The sequence below is a fragment of the Rhinatrema bivittatum genome, chromosome 4 (assembly GCF_901001135.1).
Source record: "Rhinatrema bivittatum chromosome 4, aRhiBiv1.1, whole genome shotgun sequence".
Taxonomy (NCBI): domain Eukaryota; kingdom Metazoa; phylum Chordata; class Amphibia; order Gymnophiona; family Rhinatrematidae; genus Rhinatrema; species Rhinatrema bivittatum.
In genome coordinates, this window is record NC_042618.1 from 54,830,648 (window position 1) to 54,857,709 (window position 27,062).

At 40.5% G+C, this 27,062-nt stretch overlaps 1 protein-coding gene across 4 annotated transcripts in view; it reads left to right on the forward strand.

Moving 5' to 3' along the window:
- KCNH5 (potassium voltage-gated channel subfamily H member 5) overlaps nt 1–14,953 on the forward strand; it is a 568,772-nt gene extending 553,819 nt beyond the window's left edge. For all 4 annotated transcript variants that reach the window (XM_029598143.1, XM_029598144.1, XM_029598145.1 and 1 more), the window contains one exon: nt 10,727–14,953. In XM_029598143.1, coding sequence (XP_029454003.1) covers nt 10,727–11,653 — 927 coding nt within the window. In that variant the 3' untranslated portion in view covers nt 11,654–14,953. The remainder of the gene's footprint in view (nt 1–10,726) is intronic.
- Nucleotides 14,954–27,062: the final 12,109 nt, after the last annotated feature.

A 27,062-nucleotide genomic window follows, 5' to 3' on the forward strand; every position in this document is an offset into this window, starting at 1 on the left:
CCATCTGGGCGCTCAGGTCACGGCGTGCGCTCATGAAATGACATTTGAAATGACAGGTACCAGCGCACCCAGGATACTGTATAGGCGCTGTATAGCGCTCTATACAGTAAAATGGATTGCGCTTCATGGACGCGCTTTGGACGCGGCTTGCATTTGCATGCCATTTAAATACTGTATCGAGCGGTATGTGATCTGAACTGTGTACGCGGCAAACAAGAGGGCGCCCGGCACTGCCGCACTTTTTCTTACGCGCCCTTACTGTATCGGCCTGGCTGTAATTAAACTTCACTTAAGGAACAGCTTCAGTCTGCCTCCTTTTTCCTCTGGCTGTTTCCAAGCCAATATTACTCAAGTTACCACATATGGTGTTAGCTCTGGGATATCTTGCCTAAGCAGGAAAGACAGACAAGAACCCACAACCATGGCATTAAAAAAAAAAACCTGAATAGTTTTTTCTTTTTTTTTTCTGGGGTTTCTCTGTTCCACTCACCAAGCTTTTGCACAGCAGGTTTTTTGTTTGTTTTTTTCCCAGTCTCCTATCCCCGGATAGGCACATAGTTGGAGACAGCTCAGTAAGCAGGGGAAATGAACCAGGTGATCCAGGTCCTTGCAACAGGGCAGCAACAATTACAAAATGCTCTGAAAACACAAAGGGGTAGATTTTAAAAGGTGCGGGCAGGAGTAGATTTGTTCGCGCAACACAGCGCGAACAAATCTACTCCCAATTTTATAACATGCGCGTGCTGCCGCGTGCATGTTATAAAATACAAGGTCGGCACACGCAAGGCTGCGCAAAATCGGCAGCCTGTGCGCGCCAAGCCGCGCAGCCATCCTCCGTTCCCTCCGAGGCCGCTCCGAAATCAGAGCGGCCTCGAAGGGAACTTTCCTTCCGACCCCCCCACCTTCCCCTCCCTTCCCCTATCTAACCCACCCCCCAGCCCTAACTAATTCCCCCCCCCCACCTTTATTTTACAAGTTACGCCTGCCTTGGCCAGCTGCCAGTACGCCATGTTCCGGTCCAGGGCTGGTCCGGAGGCTGCGGCCCCATCTCCGGAACGCCCCCCGATAACGCGCAGGCCCCGACACGCCCCCCCCCCCCCCCCCCCAGGAAAGCCCCGGGACTTACACATGTCCCGGGGCTTGCGTGCACCGCCGAGCCTATGCAAGATAGGCTCGGCGCGCGCAGGGGGTGGAAGGGGCAGCTTTTCGGGGGTTACGCGCGTAACCCTTTGAAAATCTGCCCCAAATTGATCAACAGCAAACGTTATGAGAGCAGGTGGTGCAACAACAAGTGATACTGACTCAGATAGTCCAAGCTGTGCAAACAGCCATAACAAGTCCACCTTCTGTGTTACCGACACTGATTACAATGTCACCCGGAGAAGAACCCGATAAGTTCTTGAAAAACTTTGAATGTACAGCACGACTGGCAGGCTAGCCAAAGGACAGGTGATCTACCTGTCTGGAGAATCTACTCACACCAGCAGTAGTCAAAATGCCTTCCAAACAGCTAATCTGGAAAGGAGGACCACCTACCAGGAAGTAAAGGCAGCTATTCTCAAGAGAGCAGGACTCACCCCAGAAGCCAACCAACAGTGATTTCAGTGGGGAGTTCTGCACGCTGGAGAAAATCCAAGGAACATATTCCACAGGCTTAAAGATGTTGCCTGGAAGTGGTTGCAAACAGAAGCGAAACCTGGGGTGGAGGTAACCAAGGCAATTTTGTTGGAACAGTTCCTGGACAGCCTCGAGTGGCCCATTCAGCAGTGGGTTTGCCGACACTCAAGCCTTATGATTGAAAAGGCTCTGGAAGTGGTGGAGGCCTTTTATCAGGCCCAGACCATGCCCGAATTGACATGATTCCGGGAGAAGCCCCTCAATCCGGATAGAGAACGGCGGAGTCCTAAGACTCAGAGCTTTACACCATCAGTGGCACAGGGCTGGCTGGACTTTTCACCTCCCCTGCAAACCCCAATCAAACTGCCATGCTTCAGAAAGGTGCCATTTTGCCAGAGATTATCCCCGCAAGAGAGATGAGCCAATGGACATTAATGTTGTGATGCCATATTTTTGTTATTTCATGGCTGTCTCCAGCTAAGGAGTTTCTACTTTCATGATTTTGGTGGTGCTAGATTCCAGCTCAAGTATTTGTGGAGTCTGGGATTGTGAAAACTTATTCGAAGAGAATTGGTGAAGCGAGTCCAGATTGATTACGATCGAGTAATCATGCATCCACAGGAACCATCAACAGTATCCCACGAGCTGGGTACAACTGAAAACCCCAGCAGACCAAGACAAAATTGAGATGGGAGTTCTTCCTTGGCTACCTTACCCCTATCCAAATTTCAAGAATTTCTGGAATCAGCTTACAACAGATTCATCCAGCCACAACCACGAAGTGTTGAACTTTCCAGAACTCTTTTCCTTGGAGGATCCCAATCTCTTTTTTAAATACTCTAAGACTCCTAAGTCTCAGAGGCAACATCAATAGGACAAATAAACCTATGCTGCTAATTTAGAGGCAGCTGGGGAGGAGGATTCGGAGTTGGGGGAAGAACAAGCGCTCACCTAGAATGTCTTAACTGGCCCTTTTCAGTGGGAAAATGGGGGTATCCCAGGGAGCTACAGACGGCACCTCTCATAACAGTGCCCATAATTGAGACCCCTTTTGAAAGGGTGGCAATGGATCTTCTGGGCCCACTAGAGAGATCAGCTGAAGAAATAAGTACATTCTCATCATACTGCTCTATGCCACAAGAGTACCACTAGGAATATGAAGACCCCGATAGTGGCATCCGCCCTAGTGGAGGTTTTTTCATGACTTGGGCTACCCAAGGAGATTTTAATGGATTAGGGTACCCCTTTTGTCTCCAAGTTAATGAAACAACCCTGCTCAAGGTAAAAACTTAGCATTCTTCGGTGTATCACCCACAGACCTATGGCCTCATTGAGCGCTTCAATCAGATGCTCAAACAAATGTTGAGGAAATTTGTGGATGAAGACAGCAAAAACTGGGATGCATTGCTACCCTATGTGCTGTTCACGATCTGTGAAGTTACACAGAGCTCGATGGGATTTTCCCCTTTTGAGTTACTATATGGGACGAGACTGAGAGGAATATTGGACATAGCGCATGAGACATGAAAGGACAGAGCAAACCCTGGGCAAAACCTCATTGACTACATGTTCCAAGTGCAAGATCTCCTAAAAGGACTGGGGAGACAGCCTGCCTATGTCTGGAAAAGGCTCAGCATTCCGCAGCCCGAGCTTACAATCGTCCCACAGTGCAATGAGTATTTCAGCTGGGGGAATGCATCCTTGACCTTCCATTCTTGGAAGGTAATCTGTTAGCCTGTTGGCAAGGATCCTATAAAGTTATGGAGAAAGCAGTATCCGTGGCTTACATAATAGCTCAGCCAGATAAATGAAAGAAAACTCAAATCTACCAAGTAAACCTCCTGAAAAACTTGGTTGCACAGGCATGCAGAGTGGTGCAAGCAGAAGAATTTGGTCCAGAGGTCGGACCTGAAGTGGACTGAGCTCATGTTCCTTTTGGAGAGCAGCTATCCACTACACAGACAGCTGACTTAAAGCAACTTATAGAGAAAAGCAAGGAGATCTTTTCAAACCTTCCGCATAGTACCCACCTGGTGCAGTATGACATCATTATGCCTCCTGGATTTGTGGTACAGCAGTGACCCTATCAGATTCCCAAGCTCAGGCTCCATGGCATTGAGGTGAAAATGAAGGAAATGCTCCAGCTTGGGGTTATAGAAAAATCTGTCAGTGATTGATCATTACCATTGTGTTGGTGCTGAAGCTAGATGGAATCATAAGATTCTGCATTGACTTCTAAAAGGTCAGTGAGGTCTCAAAACTTGACATGTATCTGATGCCTTGAGTGGATTAATTGATTGAGTGTCTGGGATCAGCACAGTTCATCTCTACCCTGGACCTTACTAAGGGGTATTGGCAGGTACCTCTCAATCCAACAGCGAAAAAGAAGACTGCATTCTCTATGCCAGGTGGACTTTTCCAGTTCACCATCCTCCCTTTTGGACTTCATAGCGCACCCACAATGTTTAAACAATTTGTTGACTGCTTGCTCCACCCACATCAAGTTATGTTACTGCCTTGGATGACATCGTGTACAGCCTCGATTGGAAGACACATCTTAGCCAACTCCAGGCATCCTAACCAGTCTGAAGAAAGCAGGACTAACTGCAAACCCAAAAAAGTGCTTGCTGGGAGGACAAGAAGTCCAATATCTTGGCTATACCCTGGGGAAGGGCAAGGTCCATCCACAGACCAGGAAGATTGAGGCAATCACCCGGGTGCCAGACCCTCAAACAAAAGAGAAAGTGAGAGTATTTCTAGGCATCAGGGAAACTACAGAAGGTTTATTCCCAACTACTCAGAAAAGGCGGAGCCTCTCACAAGGCCTTTGGTAAAGAAAGCACCAGAGAAGGTCCAGTGGTCAGAGTAAACAGAGAAAGCTTTCAGGACCCTGAAAGAGGTGATATGCTCTGAACCGGTCCTGATAAGACTGAACTTCACCAAAGTCTTCATGGTGCAGACCAGTGCCTCAGAAGTCAGCTTGGCAGCTGTCTTACTTCACAAGAGGGATAGTCAGGAACATCTAGTGGCATACATTAGCCGGAGGTTGATGCACGAGAAATGCGGCACTCAATAGTGGGAAAAGAGATCTTGGCAAATGGGCTTTAGAGGCCATGCGGCAGTTCACACTCATAACGGACCACCAACCACTCCTATAGGTGAATAGGGTGAGGAGATGGTTCCTAACCCTACAACCTTTCAACTACAAGGGGCAGGAATGGAGAATGCCATTGTAGATTTCCTGTCAAGATAGGTGTTCCACAAGCAGACGCTCATTCTGGCAAGGCTGAGTTTGAGGGAGTATACCAGAAATTCTGTCAAATTACCTTAAGGGACCGGCCACAGAGATCTAGCTGGGTCTTCCTTAAAGTTAAGTCCTGCATGGATTTGTGGGCCTAGAGATGATCCCTTCAGCCTAACATAACTTGGCAGGGCCCTGAAGGGTTAGAGAAGCCCCAGGGAGCAAGCAGAAACCATGAATATGCTAAGACCTATTATATCTGATACCCAGTATTTGTGAGATACCTGAACTTCAAGATGAGCTGCCTAATTTGTTTTCTTTTGCTTTTCACTGAGCTTTGTTTTCACTATAAATAAACTGCACTTAATGAACAGCCAGAATCTGCCTCCTTTTTCTTCTGTTTCCAAGTTGCTACTGCTCAAGTTACCACAAAGAGCAATAGAATTATTGTTCAAGATCCTGATCCTCCTACTGACTTTTGTATGGCTTGTTAAAATCAACTAGGTCTAGCACTGTTTCTTAAAATAACCTAGTTCTGCCTCTCATGGGCACCTGCCTTGGAGGATAAATTGGGTTATTATTCAAGGTTCTGGTACTCATCTGTTTTCCATTCTGATAATTTGTAATCCACTTTGAGACCAATCTTGGGGAAAAAAAAGTAGAATACCAAATGTTTGGAAAATAAAAATGTATTTAATTAAAGGATTTGGCTATCATATTTGAGACCAAACAGTGGCAAGAGACCTTAAATTTATGGAGTAGCTATGTAAGAGATAGTAATTCTAGGCTGGTATCTTTCAGAATTATATGTAGGACCTATGATATGCCAGCTAGGATCTATAAATTTGGAAAGACACTATCTTATTAGTGTTGGAGGGGGTATTAGATGGGAGGCTAAGGTACCTATATAGAAAAGCTTTGAACTGATCAAAAAAGCACTAGTACATTTTATTCCATCTGCAACTGAATTTCAAATGCTTTGTGATGGTACTAGATAGATACTTTATCTGTTGGGCAATCACAGACATGGTACAAGATACTGACTTTCTCGTCAAGACGCTGCAGCGGTTTGCTGTTATCTTCTATATTATACAGCAGCAGCAGGTCTTATGTGGCAGCCTCCCATTCAGGTACTAGTGCCAGGTCTGATGCTGCTTTGCTTCTAAGCACTGACAAGGTCAAGCTTTTCCAGAATAATGTTGCTGAGGTGAGTTCTTTGTACACCAGATTTAATCTTATGAGGTCTACCCCCAACATATTTCTCAATTAAGTAGAAATATTTGACAAAACTATATTGCTGTACTACTGGCTGAATTATTTTGAGACATTGGAAAACTGATAGTGCAGATGTTTTTAAGGAATGAAATAACGTATTTTCATCAACAGCTTCATGTGAATATATATTAGTGAAAATGTATGAAATCTGACACTATGGGGTAGATTTTCAAAGGGGTTCGCGTGTACCCCCCGAAAACCTACCCCAAACCCCCCCTGCACGTGCCGAACCTATTTTGCATAGGCTCGGCGGCGTGCGCAAGTCCCGGGGCTTGCATGGAGGGGCGTGTCAGGGGGCGTGCCGCGAGTGATGCGGCGTTTCGGGGGCGTGCCGCGAGTGACGCGGCGGTCCCAGGGGTCGGGTGATGGCGCACCAGCAGCCCTGCTTTCCGCAGGCGTAAATCTGCCAACAAAGGTAGGGGGGGTTTACATAGGGCCGGGGGGGGTGGGTTAGGTAGGGGAAGGGAGGGGAGGGGAAGGTGAGGGGAGGGAACAGGCAGCGCGCGCTGGGCTCGGCGCGTGCAGATTGCACAAATGTGCACCGCCTTGCGCGCACCGACCCCAGATTTTATAAGATACATGCGGCTACGCGCGTATCTTATAAAATCCAGTGTACTTTTATAAAATCTACCCCAGCATGAAAGAATTTGAGCACAATTTTTTTAAGTTCACCAATAAGTACTGGGATTTGACTTTTAGCTAAAGCAAAAGTTCAGTAATTTTGGTTTTTTATGTAATTGAGTGAAATAGCTAGTGTTAGAAGACTGAATTTTTGGACTTTTGTAATTGTATTTGTTTTGGAATATTGAGGTTAAAAATGAGAGATTACTGTCATAGAAAGTATATATCAAACTATTACTTTGTGAATTAAGGTCCAGGCTGAATTTTCGGCTCTATCTTGTGGGATGAACTGATAATGTATTTTTCATTCGGATTTGATCAGGGTATTTTATTTTGTTTCTGTTACATGTTTAATTAAGGGGTTCATTTACTATAGACCTATATTTTACCATGGGAGGGGTGAAATATTGCAGGGGATGTTCCCGCGAAATTGGGCACCTCCCCAGTAAAATATTGTAGCTGTTTCCCATGCTATTTTTTTTTTTAGCACAGAATAAAATCAATGACCCAAAAATAACCTCCCTCCCACTGTGTCCAAACTCCTCCCTGATGGTCTGTTTATACACATACACACCCACTGCCTGTCAAAGCAGTACAGCCTTAAAAAAGTAAAAAAAAAAAAAAATATATAGAAATGAGGGATGTACAGTGATGCGCAACCCCTTGCCAAACCCCTCCCTTTTGTTTAAAATTTACCTCAAGGACACAGAGGACAACATAGACAGTGTATTTCTTATGAATAATAGCCTTTATTTCTTACTTATAAATAAATAAATAAATATATCTCTTATGCATAAGGAAGTCTGGTCTCGTAGGCCTGAGAGCCCGACTTAATTTGTGATCGAATTTGGTCATTCTTAAATATCTTTCTCCCCAGTAATTAAGACAACACTCCTTTGAATTAGTCACGAGGTTACAGAGAAACATTTGTTTAGACATTTGATACTTCTAACATTTCACAGAGCCCTGGGAACCCAACTAACCTTGAGGAGATCTACATTTTATAGCTTTTTTCCTGGGAGCATGCAACTTCAAAAGATACATCCTTTCTTTTATTTATTTAGAGAAAGAGAGACAGAAAAGCAGAATATCGTAATTTACAAGTCAGCAGTGCCCCCTGGACCTCAGATGGTGCATCTGTATTGAACAGATGGCCCCAATATTTCTTTACTATCGCACCACCCTAATCCAAATCTCTTACATTGAAACCCCACCATCTCAGTTTCAGCCCCACCAGCTCTGGGACCCCCCAACATAAAACTAAATCCCTAGTAGTTTTATTGGCACACCCCTACTCCTTTCACATAAAAGGAATCCCTGGTAGTCTAGAGAGCCCCCTGTAACCCCCCCCCCCCCCCTTAGTTTAAAAAGGTACCATGATGATCCAGCAGTGGCTAGAAGCTAGACTTGTCCATGCCATTTCCAAAATGACACCATCCGGCCTTCGCCCTTAAAGAATTATTTCCTGCAATTCCTCCTGATTCAGGTCATATGCTGCCTCCTCCTCTTCATCCAGATGATCTTCTAGTCCCTCTAGAGGAGGCAGACATCCCCCCAGATCTGTCCAGACCATGGAAACATATTTTGAGTGGGTCAGAGGCTCTCTTGATGACTGCCCTGGTCTGCCAGTGGGCCCTGTTGTAAAGAGCATCTGTATCAGTGTATGGATTAGTTAGTCCAGGTTTTGAGCAGATATGATCTATCACCTATAGGGGAAAAGGCAGAAAAGAGCAGAGTTAAATATCCCTTAATGTTGGGCAGCAGGGCAGTTCCCTGGTCAAGATTGGAGCAGTCCTCCTTGACTAATGCTGTAACTCCATTTAGATATGAGGGAGAGAAAAAAAAAAGAATAGGTTAGTTGCTGTGTACAGGTATTGAGAAGTACATTTCTACCTAGAAACCAGCCTCCAGTGTTGTGTCCTTCCTGGAAGCAATCATTAATTACTGACTGCGAGAGGATGTAGGCATTGTGACTAGATCCCAGAAACCTGGCCACAATGTCCATGATCCCTATGACATCACAGGCCACCTACATATTGAAGAAGTGGAAGCCCTTGCAATTGTAGTAGATGGCCTCTTCTGTCCCTGCTGCCCTTATAGAGATATCAGTGGAATCAATACTCCCAAGACAGAGGGGAAGCTTGTAGTTGGTAGAAATCAGTCATTATATTTTCTTTTTTGCTGTCTGCTCCAGGAGAAAGATATATAGCGATGTGTTTTACTGAGAAATACAACCAGGAACTGCTCGATACATATGGAAGTGGCAGACTGGTTTATTCCAGCCGTAATCCAAGCCTTGTGGCAACAGTTCAGCAGCTAACCTAACTCTTGGCCATTTGTAGATATCCCTATACCATGCTCACCATGAACACAATTTACAACTCAAATGTTCGTGACCGAGAATTGTTTTTCGTTTTTGCTTGATATTTACATAGGGGTCTATGTAATAATGGACATATCATTATTATACAAATCACAAGCACTAGACTAGGGCATAGTGTTGAGAGGAGGTTTTTCCTAGGGGCATGCAAATCCTGAAAGTCATATTAATTACAAGAACTTTCCATTCATAAAATGTTGAAATAAATAATCCAGAAACAAAACTGACAGGATTAGTAATTTCCACAATTAACAGGGAATTTGCTCTCTCATCTTTTTCTGGATGTGACTGCAGTGAAGGAGTATCAGTGAGACTGATATTCAAACAAAGCATAGCTCCTAAATTTAGGCCTAAGTTAGTCACCTATTTTCAGCTGAATTTAGAAGCCTAAGGAGGTAGTTTTCAAAGAAAAATATAAATATAACATACTGTCATAGCAATTTTCAAAAACCCATTTAACTGCATTAAGTACATTTAATGCAAGTAAACCTATTGCTATAACATATTCTATTGAATTAGGGCCCTAAATTAAGTGCCTAGTGCTGCAAATCAGTGCTAAGCACCCAACTTCTTTTTTCTTTATCTTAACTCTGCCCCTATAGTCAGCCACATTAAAGGCACTTAAATTCTGTATCCTAAAGAAACTAGGCTCCTAAATTTCAGAATTCGGCCCTAGCAAATTTTCAAAAGTGCCCATTTGGGAGCCTAATTCCTTAGTGAATCTAAAATGAATGCACATTCATTAGTGCAACAAAGGTATATGTTGAAAAGTGCTGATGGAAATAGCATATGCAAGTACGATTTGGCTGTTATCATTCTCAAAGTTATACTATATATATATATATATATATATATATATATATTCTTGGCCCTATATATATATATATATATATAGGGCCAAGAATATTATCAGTACAAAATGCTGAAAGCTTTTCTGTGAAAGGAAAGTATCTCCAACCATATAATTCTAGGATGTATAGGGAATAAATTAATAAGGCCAGTCGGTTGCCCTGGGAGGCAGTTGAAAGAAAGTCCTAAATTTTAATTTAATATTATACAAAATGTTCCTGACTAAAATCCTAGCTGCACCCCAAAGAAACTTCAGTGATGATTTTACTCAATATTATGAACAATCTGTGAGTAGAATTTCTATACAGTACCTGTGCAGCCGATAATGGAAGTGGAGAGTTTATGATACAGTCTCTTTTAATATTTTATTTCATTTTAATTGAGTTTATGATTTTGTATTTTTATGTTATCCAAAATGTTTTAACCTGATGTATTTACATATTGTTGTGAACCAGAATGATTATATCAGAATATCGGTATATAAAGCAAAATAAATAAATAAACAGAAACTGGAATAGACAAAATAATATAAAGCAGTTACACTTGATTATATTTGAATGTTTTACTGATATCCAGAAAACGAAACCAGTGTTATTCTGGCATTTTTTCTTTCTAGGATTCCATTTTCTGAAATCAATTTTCTTTAATACAATTTTAAAAATAATCCTGAAAATAAATTTTGTAATCGGGCATTGAGAAAATACACATTTAATTTAAATTCCTGTTAATTTTTATTTCCCCAGATTATTTTCCGTAAAATTAGCGATGTGAAAAAGGAAGAAGAGGAACGCCAGCGTCAGAAGAATGAAGTGACCCTCAGCATCCCCGTTGATCACCCAGTACGAAAGCTCTTTCAGAAGTTCAAGCAACAGAAGGAACTGCGGAATCAAGGATCAACAAATGCCGATCTGGAAAGAAACCATCTGCAAGTGGAGAATCGTTCCTTCCATAATGGTGCTTCCATTACTGGTACTAGTGTGGCTACCATTTCCCAAATCACGCCGATCCAAACTTCTCTTTCCTATGTGCGAGCCAGTGAATCAATGAAGCAGAACAACCGAGATGCAATGGAACTCAAACCAAATGACCCAAAGTGTCTCAAAGTGAACAGCCCCATGAGATTGAAAAATGCAAATGGAAAAGGATGGTTAAGATTGAAAAACAATATGGGAGGGAATGAGGAGAAAAAAGAAGACTGGAATAATGTCACAAAAGCTGAGTCAATGGGTTTACTTTCTGATGACTCCAAATGCAGTGATTCAGAGAACAATGTAAGTAAAAATTCTTTAAGAAAAACAGACTCCTGTGACAGTGGAATAACAAAAAGTGACCTTCGTTTGGATAAAGCAGGTGAGACCCGCAGCCCCATGGAGCACAGTCCTGTTCAGGTTGATGCAAGATATCCCTTTTACCCAATCCCAGAGCAGGCCTTACAATCCACTCTACAGGAAGTCAAACATGAACTCAAGGAAGACATTCAGGTGCTGTGTGGCAGAATGACTGATCTTGAAAAACAGGTTGCAGAAATTTTAAAAATACTGTCTGAAAAGAAACAGCCCAAGCTATCTTCTCCCAAGTCTCAAATACCACCCCAGATACCATGTCAGGATATTTTTAATGTTTCAAGACCTGCAACACCTGAATCAGAAAAGGAAGAAATACACTTTTAATGAATACAGTATGGATTTTGATATGTAAATATTGCATGTCCAGCTGGATTCTGGCCTGCCAAAGAAAATTATCATTCATATAGACCTTGCTTGTATATGCAGTTGACTGCATGTATACTTTACATGTATTTATACATTTTCTTGTAAATTAATAGAGGATATCTGTTTAATAAAAGCAACGTACTATTTAAAGAATCAGGGTACAACCTGGTAATACTGCAATGATAATTAAAGATCTCAGGTTGAATGTATTAAGCTTTTCATTCCTCAGTTCTGCTGAGTTACTTATTGAATAATGTGATGCTGAGAGCAATTTAAATCTTTAAAATGTAATTTTATGATACTGTATCGTTAAGAATAATATGCCGTTTTTAAATAGATTTACATATAGGTTTTGATCATAAATCTAGGTTTCAGCTCACTTTAAATGAGCCGTTATCATAATGTATACCATTAGGCAGGGGTCTGTAGTGCTAGCAATTATTACTATGGACTTTATGCATGCCAGGCATCTTATAATCTAAAATTTGATTTCTTCCCTTTATAGTTAAAATATTTTGACCCAAGAATGAATAATAATTTAGAATCACAATGTCTGTTTATCAAAGTATTATTCTACTTTTTTAAGCAGATATTTTACTAGCACCTTGAATATGAAAACTTAAAATGTTATTATTCAGATAGCAACTTGTGTGCTAAGTAGATTAGTAAGTATTGATAATATTGCTAGGTTTCCTTCCTGCCACTTTAAAATGAGGGCAGGTTTGAAAGTAATCTAACCTTGAAATTTCTTCTGTGTTTTATGGGCATGACAATCAAACTGTCTGCATTGATGCAAACTCCACCGGTAGATTTTACTCAGGTAAGTTTGCACCAATAATCAAATCAAAATTATGTATGTAGTTTCACTTTGATTATTGCCCCTGGAAAAGGTAGGCGAAGGAATTTGCACCCACTTTTTCTGAGGGTAGCTTTTCCAGTCAAAGCAACACGTGCAATTTTAAAAATACCAAACTACGGCCTAGATTCATCGTTCCTGTGGACTGATGAGCTGCCGCGGTAAAGGGGGCAGGGGACGCTAGTCTTCAGCTGGCTGCATCACAGCGGTGCAGTTTCGCCTGCCGCGGTGCAGCCAGGATGCACACTATCACCCCCATAACGCCATAGCACTAAAAGGCGGTGCTATTTGCCGCGCTACTGCCGGCGATAATGTCCAAAACATTATCGCCGGCAGCAGGGCCGCCACCCCAGTTCCCTAAACCCCCTCCCAAACTCCCTCCTATCTCCACCCCTTCCCCTAATTTTAATTTTACCACTGGGATAAGCCCATTATTGCGTGCGTTAGGGCATTATCACGTGCGATAATGCCCCAATGCACGCGGTAATGGGCTATCTCACCTTGGAAAATGACCCTGTACATGTGTTGTTGCCTCACCCAACCTATTCCCGCCCCAGGAATGCCTCTGCCTTATGTGGTTAAAAATACATATTTTGAAGAACATGATGCAATTTTACCCACAAAGAGGGTGGGCAATTTTCAAAAAGTCAATTTCTGCAGATAAAACTTTGTTTTTACCCATGGAAATGGCTTTAAAAAATTGCCTTCTATTTGCCCAACAGACTTTCTCTTTTCCAGTTTCTCCAGATTTTATTTATGCTGATGAGTTTGCATTCCCCATTTTTCCCTCATTCACTTGGGTTTTGTCATGGAGTTCTAATGAAAATTTTTTAATGCTGCAAACACAGGGAGGTCTAAGACCAAGTTGTTTCATAGCTATCATATATACGAAACCTTTTGCTTTTCCATCATGTTTATCTAACTCATGCTGTAGAGATATGGCCGTCTGTCTTTTGAGGCTAGCTCCAGTTGTCTTCTTACGAAAGACAGTAGTTGCAGCCCTCTCCAGAAGAGTAGTAGTTGGCTCTCATCATGCACTAGGGACTATAAAAATTGCCTATACAACACTTTTCAGTTCCAACAATAGGACTAAGAAATGGGAGCCTATAACGGAAATCAGTCTAATAGCTCTTATTTTGTTGTGCATAACACTAACCATTGGCCATACATTCAAATCCCTGTGAGCCAATAAATATTATTAGTTTCCATTCAGATATAAAATAATTCTAGGTCCAAATGCATTAGGGTTTCAAAGCTATTAGCAGTAAGTTATGAGCTACTTAAAAGTGCAGATATTATATTTCTAGGCTTATTGCCAAAACTTATGCATAAATCATTCAAGAAAACTGTATTCCTAAGGATGTTCCAATTCGGGACATCAGTAAAGAAATGGAAAGAAAAGAAAGCAAACAAGATTAAAAAATATTGCACTTTTGTATCTTGGAGCATATTTGATCCTTGCTATTATAAATTTCCTGGAATTAGGAGTATTTCATGATGAACAAGCAACTACTAGGAGAAGGCTCCACTCAAGTTAACATTTTTTATCATGTGTTTTCTAGTGCTTGCATGTGTTCATGCAGCGAATGTTGTATACATGATTTCTCATTAATAAAACGCATGACACAATAAGCTTTGTAAATATACTTATGGGTTTTAAATCAGGGCCGTTAGGTATCGTAAAAGAGCCATCAAAATCTCTAAGACTCGATTTAAAATGTGAACACTTGCTTTAATAAGTGCAATAATGGAAAAAATAAATTAAGCCTGTATTTTGTGATACCTAAATCTATACTGAAATGGCAATCTGCGTGAATGAATAATCAATTGCATGCTTTATAATTATTTTTAAGTATCCTGAAATCTGTAAAAATGTACAAAACACTCCCAGATAAAGACTTTATATTTATCTTTCTTAACAAAGATAAAATACATTTTTTTTCCAAAGTGACATAGACTTGGAAATAAAATATTTTGTTTTTATACTGCATTGTAATCTGACATGAACAGAGGCAGTTTAAACTTGTATCATGATAATATTTGCGAAGCTGTTAAAAGTGAACATGTTGAAAAGAGAGCTTCATAAATTCTCTTCTTCTGGTGGGCACTGATGTCTTTCTTTAATATAATGGTTATTCATTACAACAGTCTGGGAGACTGCAACCTTTGGGCCTGCTTCACTTGGGCTTCTCTCCCATTTTGTGTCCAAAGAAAAAGAAAAGCTTAGTAAATCAGGCCCATTACATCTACAAAGAAAGTTATGTTATAAATAGGTCTTTTGAATTTAGGTGTTTATAAATTCTAAATTTAGATTTTTTTTCCAGCTAATTAGGGGTTCTTGGGAGTAGCAAAAAATGGTATTTATCAGTGTATTTGCGGCATAGTACTATTGTTGGGTTCCTTTTTCCGGTTGAATCAAATATATACGTTTGTGCAGCTGAAGAGTCGCTAGCATAGAAAAGGCAGAAAAACAAAACTGAGGCTACCAGGTTAGACAAATGAGGAATGAGAGAGTTCCATGGGAAGTGGTGTTTTTTCCAGTGTTAACCTAATAAACACCAATTTTATTTATTTATTGCGTCAGTGTGTTTTAGCAGGTTTTATCGACCTAAAATCAGAAGCCCTAGTTATAAAGCAGCAGAGTGTTTACTGGTGTAACACATCAAAGGAACACATATGAATTTAAGACTTCCGGTTTTCCAGTGTTTATACTGTCCAGCAGCACCATTGCACTTTTGCTTTTTGTTCATCAGTCCATTTGATACAATGTTTATAGTGCTTCCACTGTTTTATACTATAATCATTTTATTAGCATAGTTTCTCAGAAAACATTTCACTAAGCAGTTCAATATGTTTTAATGGTTTTACTCCAATTATTATTAATATTTTAACATCTGGATGCTGCTTCTGATCTAAGGGCCGGATTTACTAAGCTACCCTCTTCCATATCCTTTGACCCCTCCCCCCCCCCCCCCCCCCCCAAACACACACATCACACACACATGAGGGCATAGAACGGGTAAAAAACCTTAGTGAATCAGGTTGTAAGGGACCAGTGTGTGATCATGTGTCGGGTCATTTGAGCTGTTACTGTCTTTCCCCATGTTGCTCATATTTGACCACGTAAAAGGTTGAATTGTCCCCTTGGTTTGTTGTACACAGCTTGATTCTTTATTAACAACAGCTTTCTGAATAGAAGCTAATTATAACTTACATAAGTTAATCCAAATATATTTTCCTAAGTCATGATAAGAGATTAATAAGCCAATAAAATCAGCACTAGTGCTAGTAGAATATTTTTGTGGAGTTATTATATAGGTAGAATAGAAGCAAAGGGTAAAAAAACAAATATAAGATTAAATTTGCTCTCAAAATAGTTGAATCCTCTATAAATCAGTTAGACTAATGCTTGGCATGTGATAGCCAAACCTTTACGCTCTGTCTGCAAAAACAAAATTAGTGAATGCTTCACAAGTAGTTGTTTCTGTTTTTTGGGGAGATGCAAGCATTATATCTTAAAAGAACAGGTCACATTTGCTCAAAAGCTTTCATTTTAAAATTATAGTTGTTGATCTGCAATCACTTCTTTTTTTGTGTTCTACCTAAGAGTATTTATTCAAAATTTATTAACATTTGTCAACATTTCTAGGCACTTTCCATAAAAACACAATAATATATATTAACATAAAAGCAATACAATAAAACCTGAAATAATTAAAAAATAATACAATAGTAAAAACACCTTCAAACATATTATAATCCCTGCAATATCTGTTCCTGAACACAATAACAACCACAGATTAAAAGTTGGCTAAAATAGAAAAACCTTTACCATCTTCGTAAACCTTGTCAGCACACTTTCTATTTTTAGACATGATGGATGTGTATTCCAAAGAGACACTCCCATGCTTCATCTAAATAAATGACTTTAAACAACGATATTTGCACATTTTAACTTTGCAGTGTGCTAGTGGCTGTGCCTATGGGCTGTAGAATGGGAGAAAAAAAGCCTTAAAATATCAGGCCCATTTATGTACTGGGAGAGGTGTTATGAGGGTAATTGGATATTTATGGAAGAATTTGGATATTCAAGGTTTGAGGAACAGAAGAGACAAAAACTTCAAGTAACAGAAGTTTGGAGATGGCTTTACTGCAGCTATCCATCAGCACTGCAGATATCAAGCCCTGAAAACTTCTGAAACAGTTACACACACAGGAATTGGTTATTTCTGTACCAAATGAACAGACACCAGGAAAAAGCAAATAATGTCTGCATTCACTAGCAGAGTGTAAAATAGGCAGGTCCAATACAATCCAGAAAGGCTGAAAACCAGCTAACATCATGATGGTTTCATATGACAAAACAAGTACTATGGTCTCTTAATGCTGGTGTGCCTGTAGCCTGGAAGGTGACACAAATCCTTTGAGCTTTTATTTTTTAGTTGAAAACAAAGGGATTGAAAATGGAGCATTAGAGTAAATGTGTCCAGTTGAGCAAGCTACGGAATATATGAAGAGCTTTATTCTGGGATGACCTCTTATATGGGTATGATACGAATTAAGTAGTGAAAAATCACCATAAAACATACAAACATATTAAAGAAATAAAACAATGTTTCCATTAGATTCATTTTTAGTTTAATATTTGAAGAGACATAAGGCTTTGTAAATTAAACAAATTTCCCCATGGATACAGAATATCTTTAGTACACAATCTCCTTAAATTTTTAAATGGTTGCTGCTTAAACATTTCCCAGATCAGCTCCTGTGTATTAAAAAATACATTCAATTAGGGCTGGATTTTTAAAAGCCCACGCGGGCCGGACCTATTTTAAAAAGGCCCGGCCACGTACATAAAGCCCTGGGACGTGTATAAGTCCCAGGGATTCCGGAAAGGGGCGTGGAGGGGGCAGGGCGGGGCTAGAGGCCCCCGGCACAGCGACCGCAACCTGAGCCTGCTTTGAGCAGGCACAAAAGGTAAGATAATTTTTTTGTGGGGGCTAGGATAGGGCTAGGGGGCAGAAAGGTTAGGGGAAGGGGTAGGAAGGTTAGAATAGGGGGTAGGGAAGTTCCCTCCCAGGCCGATCCTAAATTGGAGCGGCCTGGGAGGGAACGGGGGAAGGCCGCAGGAGTCGGCGCGCACAAGTTGCACTAATGTGCACCCCCTTGCACGCGCCGACCCCCGATTTTATAACATGCGTGCATGTTATAAAACCGGGTGTCTATATGTGGGCGCACGTCTTAAAATCTACCCCTTATTGTAGCACATTAATTCCACCATAGATAAATATCTTGGAAATATTCATATTATGCAATACAAAAGAGCTTTTAATTTGTAGATCAGGCTTGCAAACAAACACAAGAAATGCCATACTGGGTCAGAACAAAGGTCCAGTAGTAATTTTCTCAGGTCTACATGGCAAATAATGGTTTATGGACTTTTCTTCTAGGAACTTGTATAAAACCTTTCTAAACCCAGATACTCTAATTACTTTCAACACCTCCTCTGGTAACATATCCCACAGTTTTATTATGCACTGAGTGAAAAAATACTTTCTCCAATTTGTTTTGAATGTGCTACCTATTTATGGAGCATCCCCTAGTCCTATTAGTATTTGAAAAGGTAAATAATCATTCCCTGTTTACCCATTCCACCACACTCAAGATTTTATAGACCTATATTATATCTCCTCTGAAGAGCCCTAACCTGTTTTACCTGTCCTCATAGGGGAGCCATTCCATCCCCTTTATCACATTGATCGTCCTTCTCTGTTACTTTTCCAGTACCCGTATATTTTTTTTCAGATGGGGTAAATGGAACTGCACATAATACTCCAAGGAGATAGTCACACCACGGATCAATACAGAGGCATTATGATATCCTCTATTTTATTTTTATTCCTTTCCTAATAATACCTAACATTCTATTTGCTTTTTTAATCTCTGCTGCAGACTGGGCCAAGGATTTCAAAGATTTCTCCACAATGATTCCCAGATCCATTTCTTGCGTGGTGACAGCTATTAGAGATCCCAGCAGCATGTACCTATAATTTGGATTATTCTTCCTTATGTACATCTCTTTGCACTTGTCCACATTAAATTTCACCTGTCATTTAGATTCCCTGTCTTCCAGAATTGTGAGGTCCTATTGCAGTTCCTCACAATCAGCTTGTCATCTAACACGTTTTAATAATTTTGTATCATCTGCAAATTTGATGACCTCACTCATCACTCCCTTTTCTAGATTATTTATAAATATAATAAATAGCACTGGGCCAGTACAGATCCTTGGAGCACTCCACTATTACCTTTTTCCACTGAGAGAAATGACTTTTCAATCCTACTCTGTTTCTTAACCTTTATCCAGTTACCAGTCCACAATAGGATATTGCTTTCTGTCCCATAACTTTTTAATTTCCTCATGAATCTCTCATGATGGGGAGATTCACCCATATCCGCATGTTTGTAAATCCCTTTAAAGAATTTAACAAATTTGCAAGGCAAGACTTCTCTTTGCTAAATCCATGCTGGCTCTGCCCCACTAATCTGTGGATATACAGATGATCATTAATTTTGTTTTTCAGAATTGCTTCTACCATTTTGCCTAGCACTGATGTCAGGCTCATCGGTCTGTAATTTCCCGGATTACCCCATTTATTGACTGTGAGTTGATTGGGTAAGGAGACACAGACACTGGGAATCAGTAAAAAAGTGACTTTATAGAATAGTAGTATAATGCAAATATATTCTAGCAAAAATATAATATCAGGATGGACGAAGTTTCACTAATAAGTGACATAGGCAATACATCAGAAATTATAGCATATGTGAGTATAAAAAGTTAATAGAAGAAAAACAAAACTATTGTTAACAACATGCGTAAGTACTAAATAATAAGAAAAGAGATAAGACAACACAACACTAAATTATAGGCTCACTTTCCTTGTCCCAGGCCCCAACAGGCAAAGTCGTACAGCCTTTGTATTGTCCCAGCATGAAGCTGGTGTAAGGTTTGAGGAAGTCTCCCCTGGGTGTGAGGACAAACTGCGCAGGGGTACAGATCTGCTTTTAGCTGTCTTCCATCTGTTCCAATGATTGTGTCCCTTTGATTTGCTAGAGTGAATTTTCAAAAGAGTTATGCACATAAAATAGCACATATCATAGCAATTTTCAAAAGCCCATTTAGGCACAGAAAGTCCATTTACATGCATAAAACCTTTTGAAAATAAAGTGAAACTTCAAAGGAATTACATGTGTAAAAGTATCAATTTTCAAAAGCCCATTTACATGCATAACGTCCATTTATATGGCACACACATCAATTGGGAGATTCATGCTCAAGTCGGGCTGGCACATGCCAAACAAATTTTAAAACCCACCCAGATATGTGTATCTCCTGCTGCCCACATATCTCAAAAGTTTTCAAAAAGGGGCAGAGCATGGGCATGGTTTGGGCGAAGCATGGGTGTTTCAGGGCATGACCAAGAGATGTGTGCATAAACACTTACATGCCTGGGCACATGCCCAGGTCCAGTGGCGCGTAGGTTTACTTCTTGTTATGGAGGAGCTGTAAGTTAAAAAAAAAAAAAAGAAAAGAAAACTAGCCTTAACTGAACTGATTTAAGGGTCTGGGGTAACTGGGAGGGAGTGTAAGTTATCAAACCAGGGGGGTTTGGAGGACCTAGCTGTTAACTGTGTGAACTGGTGGACGAACTGGTGAAACCAGCAATGGCGTGAACACGCACCCCTTTTAAAATTCCCCAACTTACGCGATAGATGCGAGATTTATGCACTTAATAGGCGTGTACCCACTTAAAATTAGGTGCACACATGCATGCAGTCAGACTATTTTATAACATGAACGCATATGCACACGCAGATTATAAAATGGCTTTGTGTCTGGGCATGCACTGACATACATGCACCAAAGTGTGCCCGCTTGCCAGTTTGAAAGTTGCCATATTAAAACCCAGTTTTACATGCGTAAATTATTTTGAAAATTACCTCCCAAGGGGGTAATTTTCAAAAGGATTTCCACTTGTAAATGTAACTACTATTGTAGCAATTTTCAAAAGTGTACTTATGCAGGTAAATCCTACAGACAATTCAATGGCATATATTGTAGGGATCTTCAAAAGCCCACTTACACGTGTAAAACCCATTTTTAAGCATGTAATTGCTTTTGAAAATCAGGCCCTTGGTTTATTGATCTGCTCTATTACATCTTCCCATTTGACCCTGATTGCTTCAGTTCTCCTGAATCACCAACCTCAAAGAATGTTTGTGGCATAGATATCTCCCCAACAGCCTCCTTAATAAAGTCAGAAGCAAGGAATTAATTTAGTTTTTCCTGATATGACCTTGTCTTTCCTGCGCAGCCCTTTTACTCTCAGTCATCTAGTGGTCCAACAGGCTTCTCACATTGAATATATCTGAAAACGTTTTTATACTGAGTTTTTGCCTCTCTGGCAAATTTCTTTTCAGATTCTCTTTTGGCCTGCCTCATGAATGCTTTTACTTCTAGCTTATGCTCTTTCCTGTTTTCTTCATTTGGATTCACTTTACAGTTTTTGAAAGATGTATTTTTGGCTTTAACAGCCTCTTTCACTTCACCATTTAGCCCATGCTGTATTTGTTTAGTCTTCTTTCCATATTCTATGATAATCAACAAGCTGCCATACTGATCCCCCTGGTTTTTCCATGTCACACATTTATTTCACTATTGACTTCATCAGTGGTGGACTCATGCTCACTCAACCCTATCATCTAAACTTCCAATACAATTAAAGTGAATGTGCATGAATAAAAGACTTGATTCATCCACATTCACTTTACCTGTGGTGTGCAAAAAAGAGAAATATTTACATTTTATAAAAGCACATACTCAGAAAGGGAAAATATTCACTATTGCTCGAGAACAGAAATTTGAAGTGTGCAGGAGGAGGATCCATCAGAACCAATCTGTTAGCCTGCTTTACTTCACCCACAGATAAATCCAAAAGCATCTATTCACTCAAATATATGCATGACATTTACTCCACTTCTGAAATCCTCAGACCCAAATATACTTGCTGCTGCTCGATGCTGGCATAAGTCCAGGCTGGAATATTCTTATAACCACTCAATTTCCATTATTTACAGTGGGATTAATTTTGATACTTTGTTAAAGTCACTTTGGGAAAAAAAAAATCTGCCTGCAACAAGTCACCTTCTTTTACTCTCTCTCTCTCTGATAATACCTCAACATTAATAAAAATTCCAAACTTTTTCCCTATACTTAAAGATAGCCTGAGCTTTAGCATGCTTATTAAGACCAGTATGCCTTTTCCTGCTAGGGAATTCTGTTCCCACTATTTAAACCAATGTTCCCTAAACTAAACTCTACATTACCCTACATGACAATTATGCCATCTCTTTTGCGCTAATCAAGGTAAAAATCTCTTATTGTAAACGCCTTTACTTCTTCTTTCTCACATTTATTCAGTCATACCTCAAACACTCACAATTGAGCTCTACACATTTTGTACATGAATGAAATTCCTTTTCACATATATGCTTCTCAGCTTACTCAAATGCACAACCGCATATCCAGGCCTCTGTAGATCCCCTGGACTATAGGGAGAACAAAATACACATATACATCTGGCATACTACTAGGGTTGCCAACTGGCTCCAGATTTTCAGGATAAGTTGATCCAGTCCTGGTTTTACCCCATTGCATGCTGGAATTTATTCCAATTTGCCTATCACATTCCCTAAGAAAAGCAAGACTTATAAGTACCTGCATGCAGGGGAATAAAAGAAAGACTGGATCAACCTGTCCTGAAAATCTGGAGCCAGTTGGCAGCCCTACATCCTACACTGCTACATTGGCATGCAGGACACAATTATATTCATATCGCTGCTACGTACAATCATACTATATCTAGAGACCATAAAGTCTTGCATACATCTTACATTCCTCCTTTCATAACTGATGGTACACTACAAAAAAAAAAACAGATCCATAGCCCTGTACTGAGTACTATACCCAGCACATGAAATAATTCTGGGAGGAACTGAAACCACAAAATGCCAATTAAATATACACAATACATTTTCCGAAAATAAAAAGCAAAGGCTAAATTATACACTTGTATCCTTTTTGAGGGCTAAAGAGATGGTTGTGGTGCTAGTGGTGAGGGTTATGACTGGATTTCTCTTCACCATTGCTGCTACTGTTGTTGGGTAGACGGGGGCTCCTGCTCTTCTCCTACACTTTGGGCTAATAAATCAGGCTGGTGCAGGCATCCTAAGTGTGTCAGCTTGCTGATGATATTTTCTTAGTAACAGGTCCATGAAAGAAATATATCTGGAGTCTCATCATATGAATAGCACTTTAGTTTTTGTTTCTGTTGAGTTGGTAAATGGTAATAACTACTTGTATGCATTCTAAATATCAGGCGGCAGTTATCTCCCGGTAGGATTAGGAAGACTTTTGCTGCATCCTGTGTCGAGTTTTCTTAGATGCAGTTATAAGAAGAGCTCCCAGGAATAAAATACAGATTTTGGAAATTTCTGGAGCCAATGTGAGATTTTCAAATAAAATACCTGCTGTCAGATACCAGCCATGTCAGTTTAGTACTAAACCCTTATAAACACCTATAAGGCATAAACATTGGAACCCCCTCTATCATCTTCTTTCAAAATACATTTCAACAGTCAAGGGTGCTGCTGACCTGAGCAATTTAATGAGTTACTATCACTCTATTTGTTATAAATATTGCTAGTGCAGTAAGTAAACAGCATTGAGTGAAGTTCATGGATCATGCTTTATGATATGTCATAACTCAAAGTGGTGCAACAACTCAGCAAATTTTCACAGCTCACTGGTATACTTCTATATCTCTTTAATCAGCAGCTGTTCTGTTTTGTTGCTTTAGAAATCGATTGTGATAAAACATGCAATGGATAAAAAGTCTTAAGTTTAAATAATGGCAAAATGAGTTCCATTATGCACAGTACTGATTTTTTTTTTTTTTTTGTAATTAAAAATGTAAGTCAACGTGCAATATTTCTGATGAAGAATTTATAAAATATGTATGTTTTCTTATTTATACCTCCATACTTTTAATCTGTTGATTTGTAAAAATAATCAGAAAAATTTGATATAAATATATATGGTGATTCTCGTGTCCTGTTATTCTGTTATGTGGTGAAGACTACATTTTGACCAGAGATACACAATTTACCAGGACCACATCGATTGGTGAACTTCTTATTTATTCATATACTATTCCAAGAATTCTGCTGCCTTCATGTCTGTGTCTACTGCACATCTTATTATTAATGGAAGTACAGCCGAACTCCATGGGACAATTTTCAAAACTGGGTGGATAGAGTGCAAAGTCTATGGAAACATTTTCCCGTCATTTTTGCACCAGTTCTCAGGGAAAGTACACTCATGCTTTTCCCTTAAAATTGCCCAAGGAAAAAAGTTCCTGCAGAGATTTGCACCTGCGTTTTTCTACAGATACTTTTTCCGACAAAAATAACCATGTCATTTTGAGAATGCAAGACTACATACACTGTTGCTTCTTCTGATCTAACACCACCCTGGGAACGCCTCCATCTGGATTTGCCCCAGATTTAGTTGAGGAATTTGTTAAAATGATCCCCAGTGAACCTAAGGAAAATCAGACCAGATTTTCTGCAGATTCTTGGGAATCCATATTGAATCTGCTTACTGTGAACCTCCCTTTTTGGGCACATCAGTCCAGATTTTGAGGCAGGTTCACTGACTCAGCTTGTAAAAGAGATGACTGAGAGGGGATATAACAGAAGCCTATAAAATCATGAATAGGGTATAACATGTAAATTGGGGATGTTTATTAGAGATGTGAATCGTGTGATCGATCGTCTTAATGATCGATTTCGGCTGGGGGGGGAGGGAATCGGATCGTCGCGGTTTTGTTTTTTTAAATATCGTGTAAATCGTAAATCGGGGGAGGGCGGGAAAACCGGCACACTAAAACATCCCTAAAACCCACCCCGACCCTTTAAAATAAATCCCCCACCCTCCCGAACCCCCCCAAAATGCCTTAAATTACCTGGGGTCCAGAGGGAGGGTCCCGGTGTGATCTTTTACTCTCGGGCCTCCGGTGCGTTGTAGAAATGGCGCCGGCGCTACCTTTGCCCTGTCATATGACAGGGCAAAGGTAGCGCTGGCGCCATTTTGTTTTTTGTCCCCCGACGTCAGGAACGTAGGAGATCGCTCCCGGACCCCCGCTGGACCCCCAGGGACTTTTGGCCAGCTTGGGGGGCCTCCTGACCCCCACAAGACTTGCCAAAAGTCCAGCGGGGGTCCGGGAACGACCTCCTGCACTCGAATCGTTTTGCCGTACAAAATGGCGCCGGCCATATTATGGCCGGCGCCATTTTGTACGGCAAATGCATACTCTATGAATACCCTGGGTTCTCCCTTACTTTAAAGTGCCTCCAGATCAAGCATTTCTTTTGCAACTCCTTCTCTACATTCTTGGAGGCTGATGCTTTCACTGGCCTTGAGGGAGCTTGTGTATCCTGAGGAAAAATGCCAGGGGCATTGCTCATGCTGTCTACCTGCACTGCCTGCTCTTCAGGGAGTTGATCACAACATTGTCAGTATCATCTATCTCCCCTATCACCGAATGCTAAGATGCTACTGACTAAGGGGCAGATTTTCAAAGGGTTACGCGCGTAATCCCGAAAACCTGCTCCTGCGCGCACCCTGGGACGCGCATATATCCTGGGGCTTTGAAAAAGGGGCAGGAAGGGGGCAGGGTCATGGGCATGGTGCCAGTCCGAGGGCGGTCCGGGGGCGGGATTGAGGCTTCTGGCATAGTGGCTGTGCCGGGGGATGGCGCGGCGGCAGCTGGCCGGCGCACGCAAGATACGCCTGCCAGAGGCAGGCATAAATAATTGAAACAAGGTAGGGGGATTATTGTAGGGCTGGGGGGTGGGTTACATAGGGGAAGGGAGGGGAAGGTGGGGTGGAGCGGAAGAAAAGTTCCCTCCGAGGGAGGGAGGGAACAGGGAAATCCATTGGGGCTCCCCTAGGGCTCGGCGTGCACAAGTGTGCACCCCCTTGTGCGTGCTGACCCTGGATTTTATAACATGCTCGCAGCAGCGCACGCATGTTATAAAATCGGGTGTACATTTGTGCGCGACGGGTAGTGTGCACAAATGTATCCCGCGCACGCAGATTTTAAAATCTGCCCCTAAACTTCCAAAATTTTACCTTATCCACCTTAAAATCACCAGATACATCATTCCTAGATTCCGTTCTTTTTTCATACTTAGAATTTCATACCCTATATTGTACAGTATATCTCATATATGGATATTCTATTACAGTATTACAGTATATCTCATATATGGATATTCTATTAGTCATATAAATGGAATTTCCAATCCTCGATCCAGATAGTGTATATTATTTGAATCATGTAACTGAAAATTTATTGGTACCTACTAGCTAATTTATAATTCTGTAAACCGTGGTGATGGTATAATACTAAACGACGGTATAGAAAAGTTTTTAAATAAATAAATAAATAGCTCTTTGGGGGTTTTGCACCCTAAATACATAACCTGGAATTTTTTAGCAGTCAATCTTAGTTGTCAGATCCAAGACCATTCCACAAGCTTTGCTAAATCCCACCTCATGATTTCCACATCTTCATGGCTGTCTACCCTGTTTCAGATGTTGGTGTCATTGGCAAAAAAAAAGAAAAAAACTTTTCCCAATAATCCTTCCATAATGTTGCCCACAAAAATGTTGAAAACAACTGATCTAAGGACTTATTCCTGTGGCACACCACCAGTAACTTCCCTTTCCTCAGGGTGAACTCCATGTATCACTACTCTTTGTCGCCTGCCACTCAACCAGTTTCTCACCCAGTCAGTTATTTATTTATTTATTTATTTGTTTAACATTTTTCTATACCGACCTTCATGAAAAATTTCATATCAGATCGGTTTACATGTAACAAAGGGTATAACTTAAACAAGAACAATTCACTAGAAGCGGAAGTTACATATAACAGGGGTAGAAAACTTGGAGTTACTTAAGGGATCATATGAAGGGTGCTCAATATTTTCTTTACCTTTATTGGGTCTAACAAATTACAAATCAAGCATACTTGACATGAGTAAGATAATGAAAACTATACTTTCATTAAGAAAAGAAAAGGAAACCATCACCATATCTAGACACCAAATTGGGGACCAGTAATAAGAAACTTTAACATAGTTAATACATCAAGGATATACCTAAACTCAGCCTATTGCTCTAACAATAACTGTATGGAACAGCTTTATTGAAAGAGACCCTATTCTGCAAGAACTTTTCAGATGTTCAGGGAAAAAAAAGATACTTAATTCTTCCTAATTTAATCAAACATCTACAAAGAAATTTTAATAAGAAAGTAGCACCCAGAGCAGTTACCTTATATTTCTTCAATAAAAAGGACCTAGAGAAACACTTGGTTT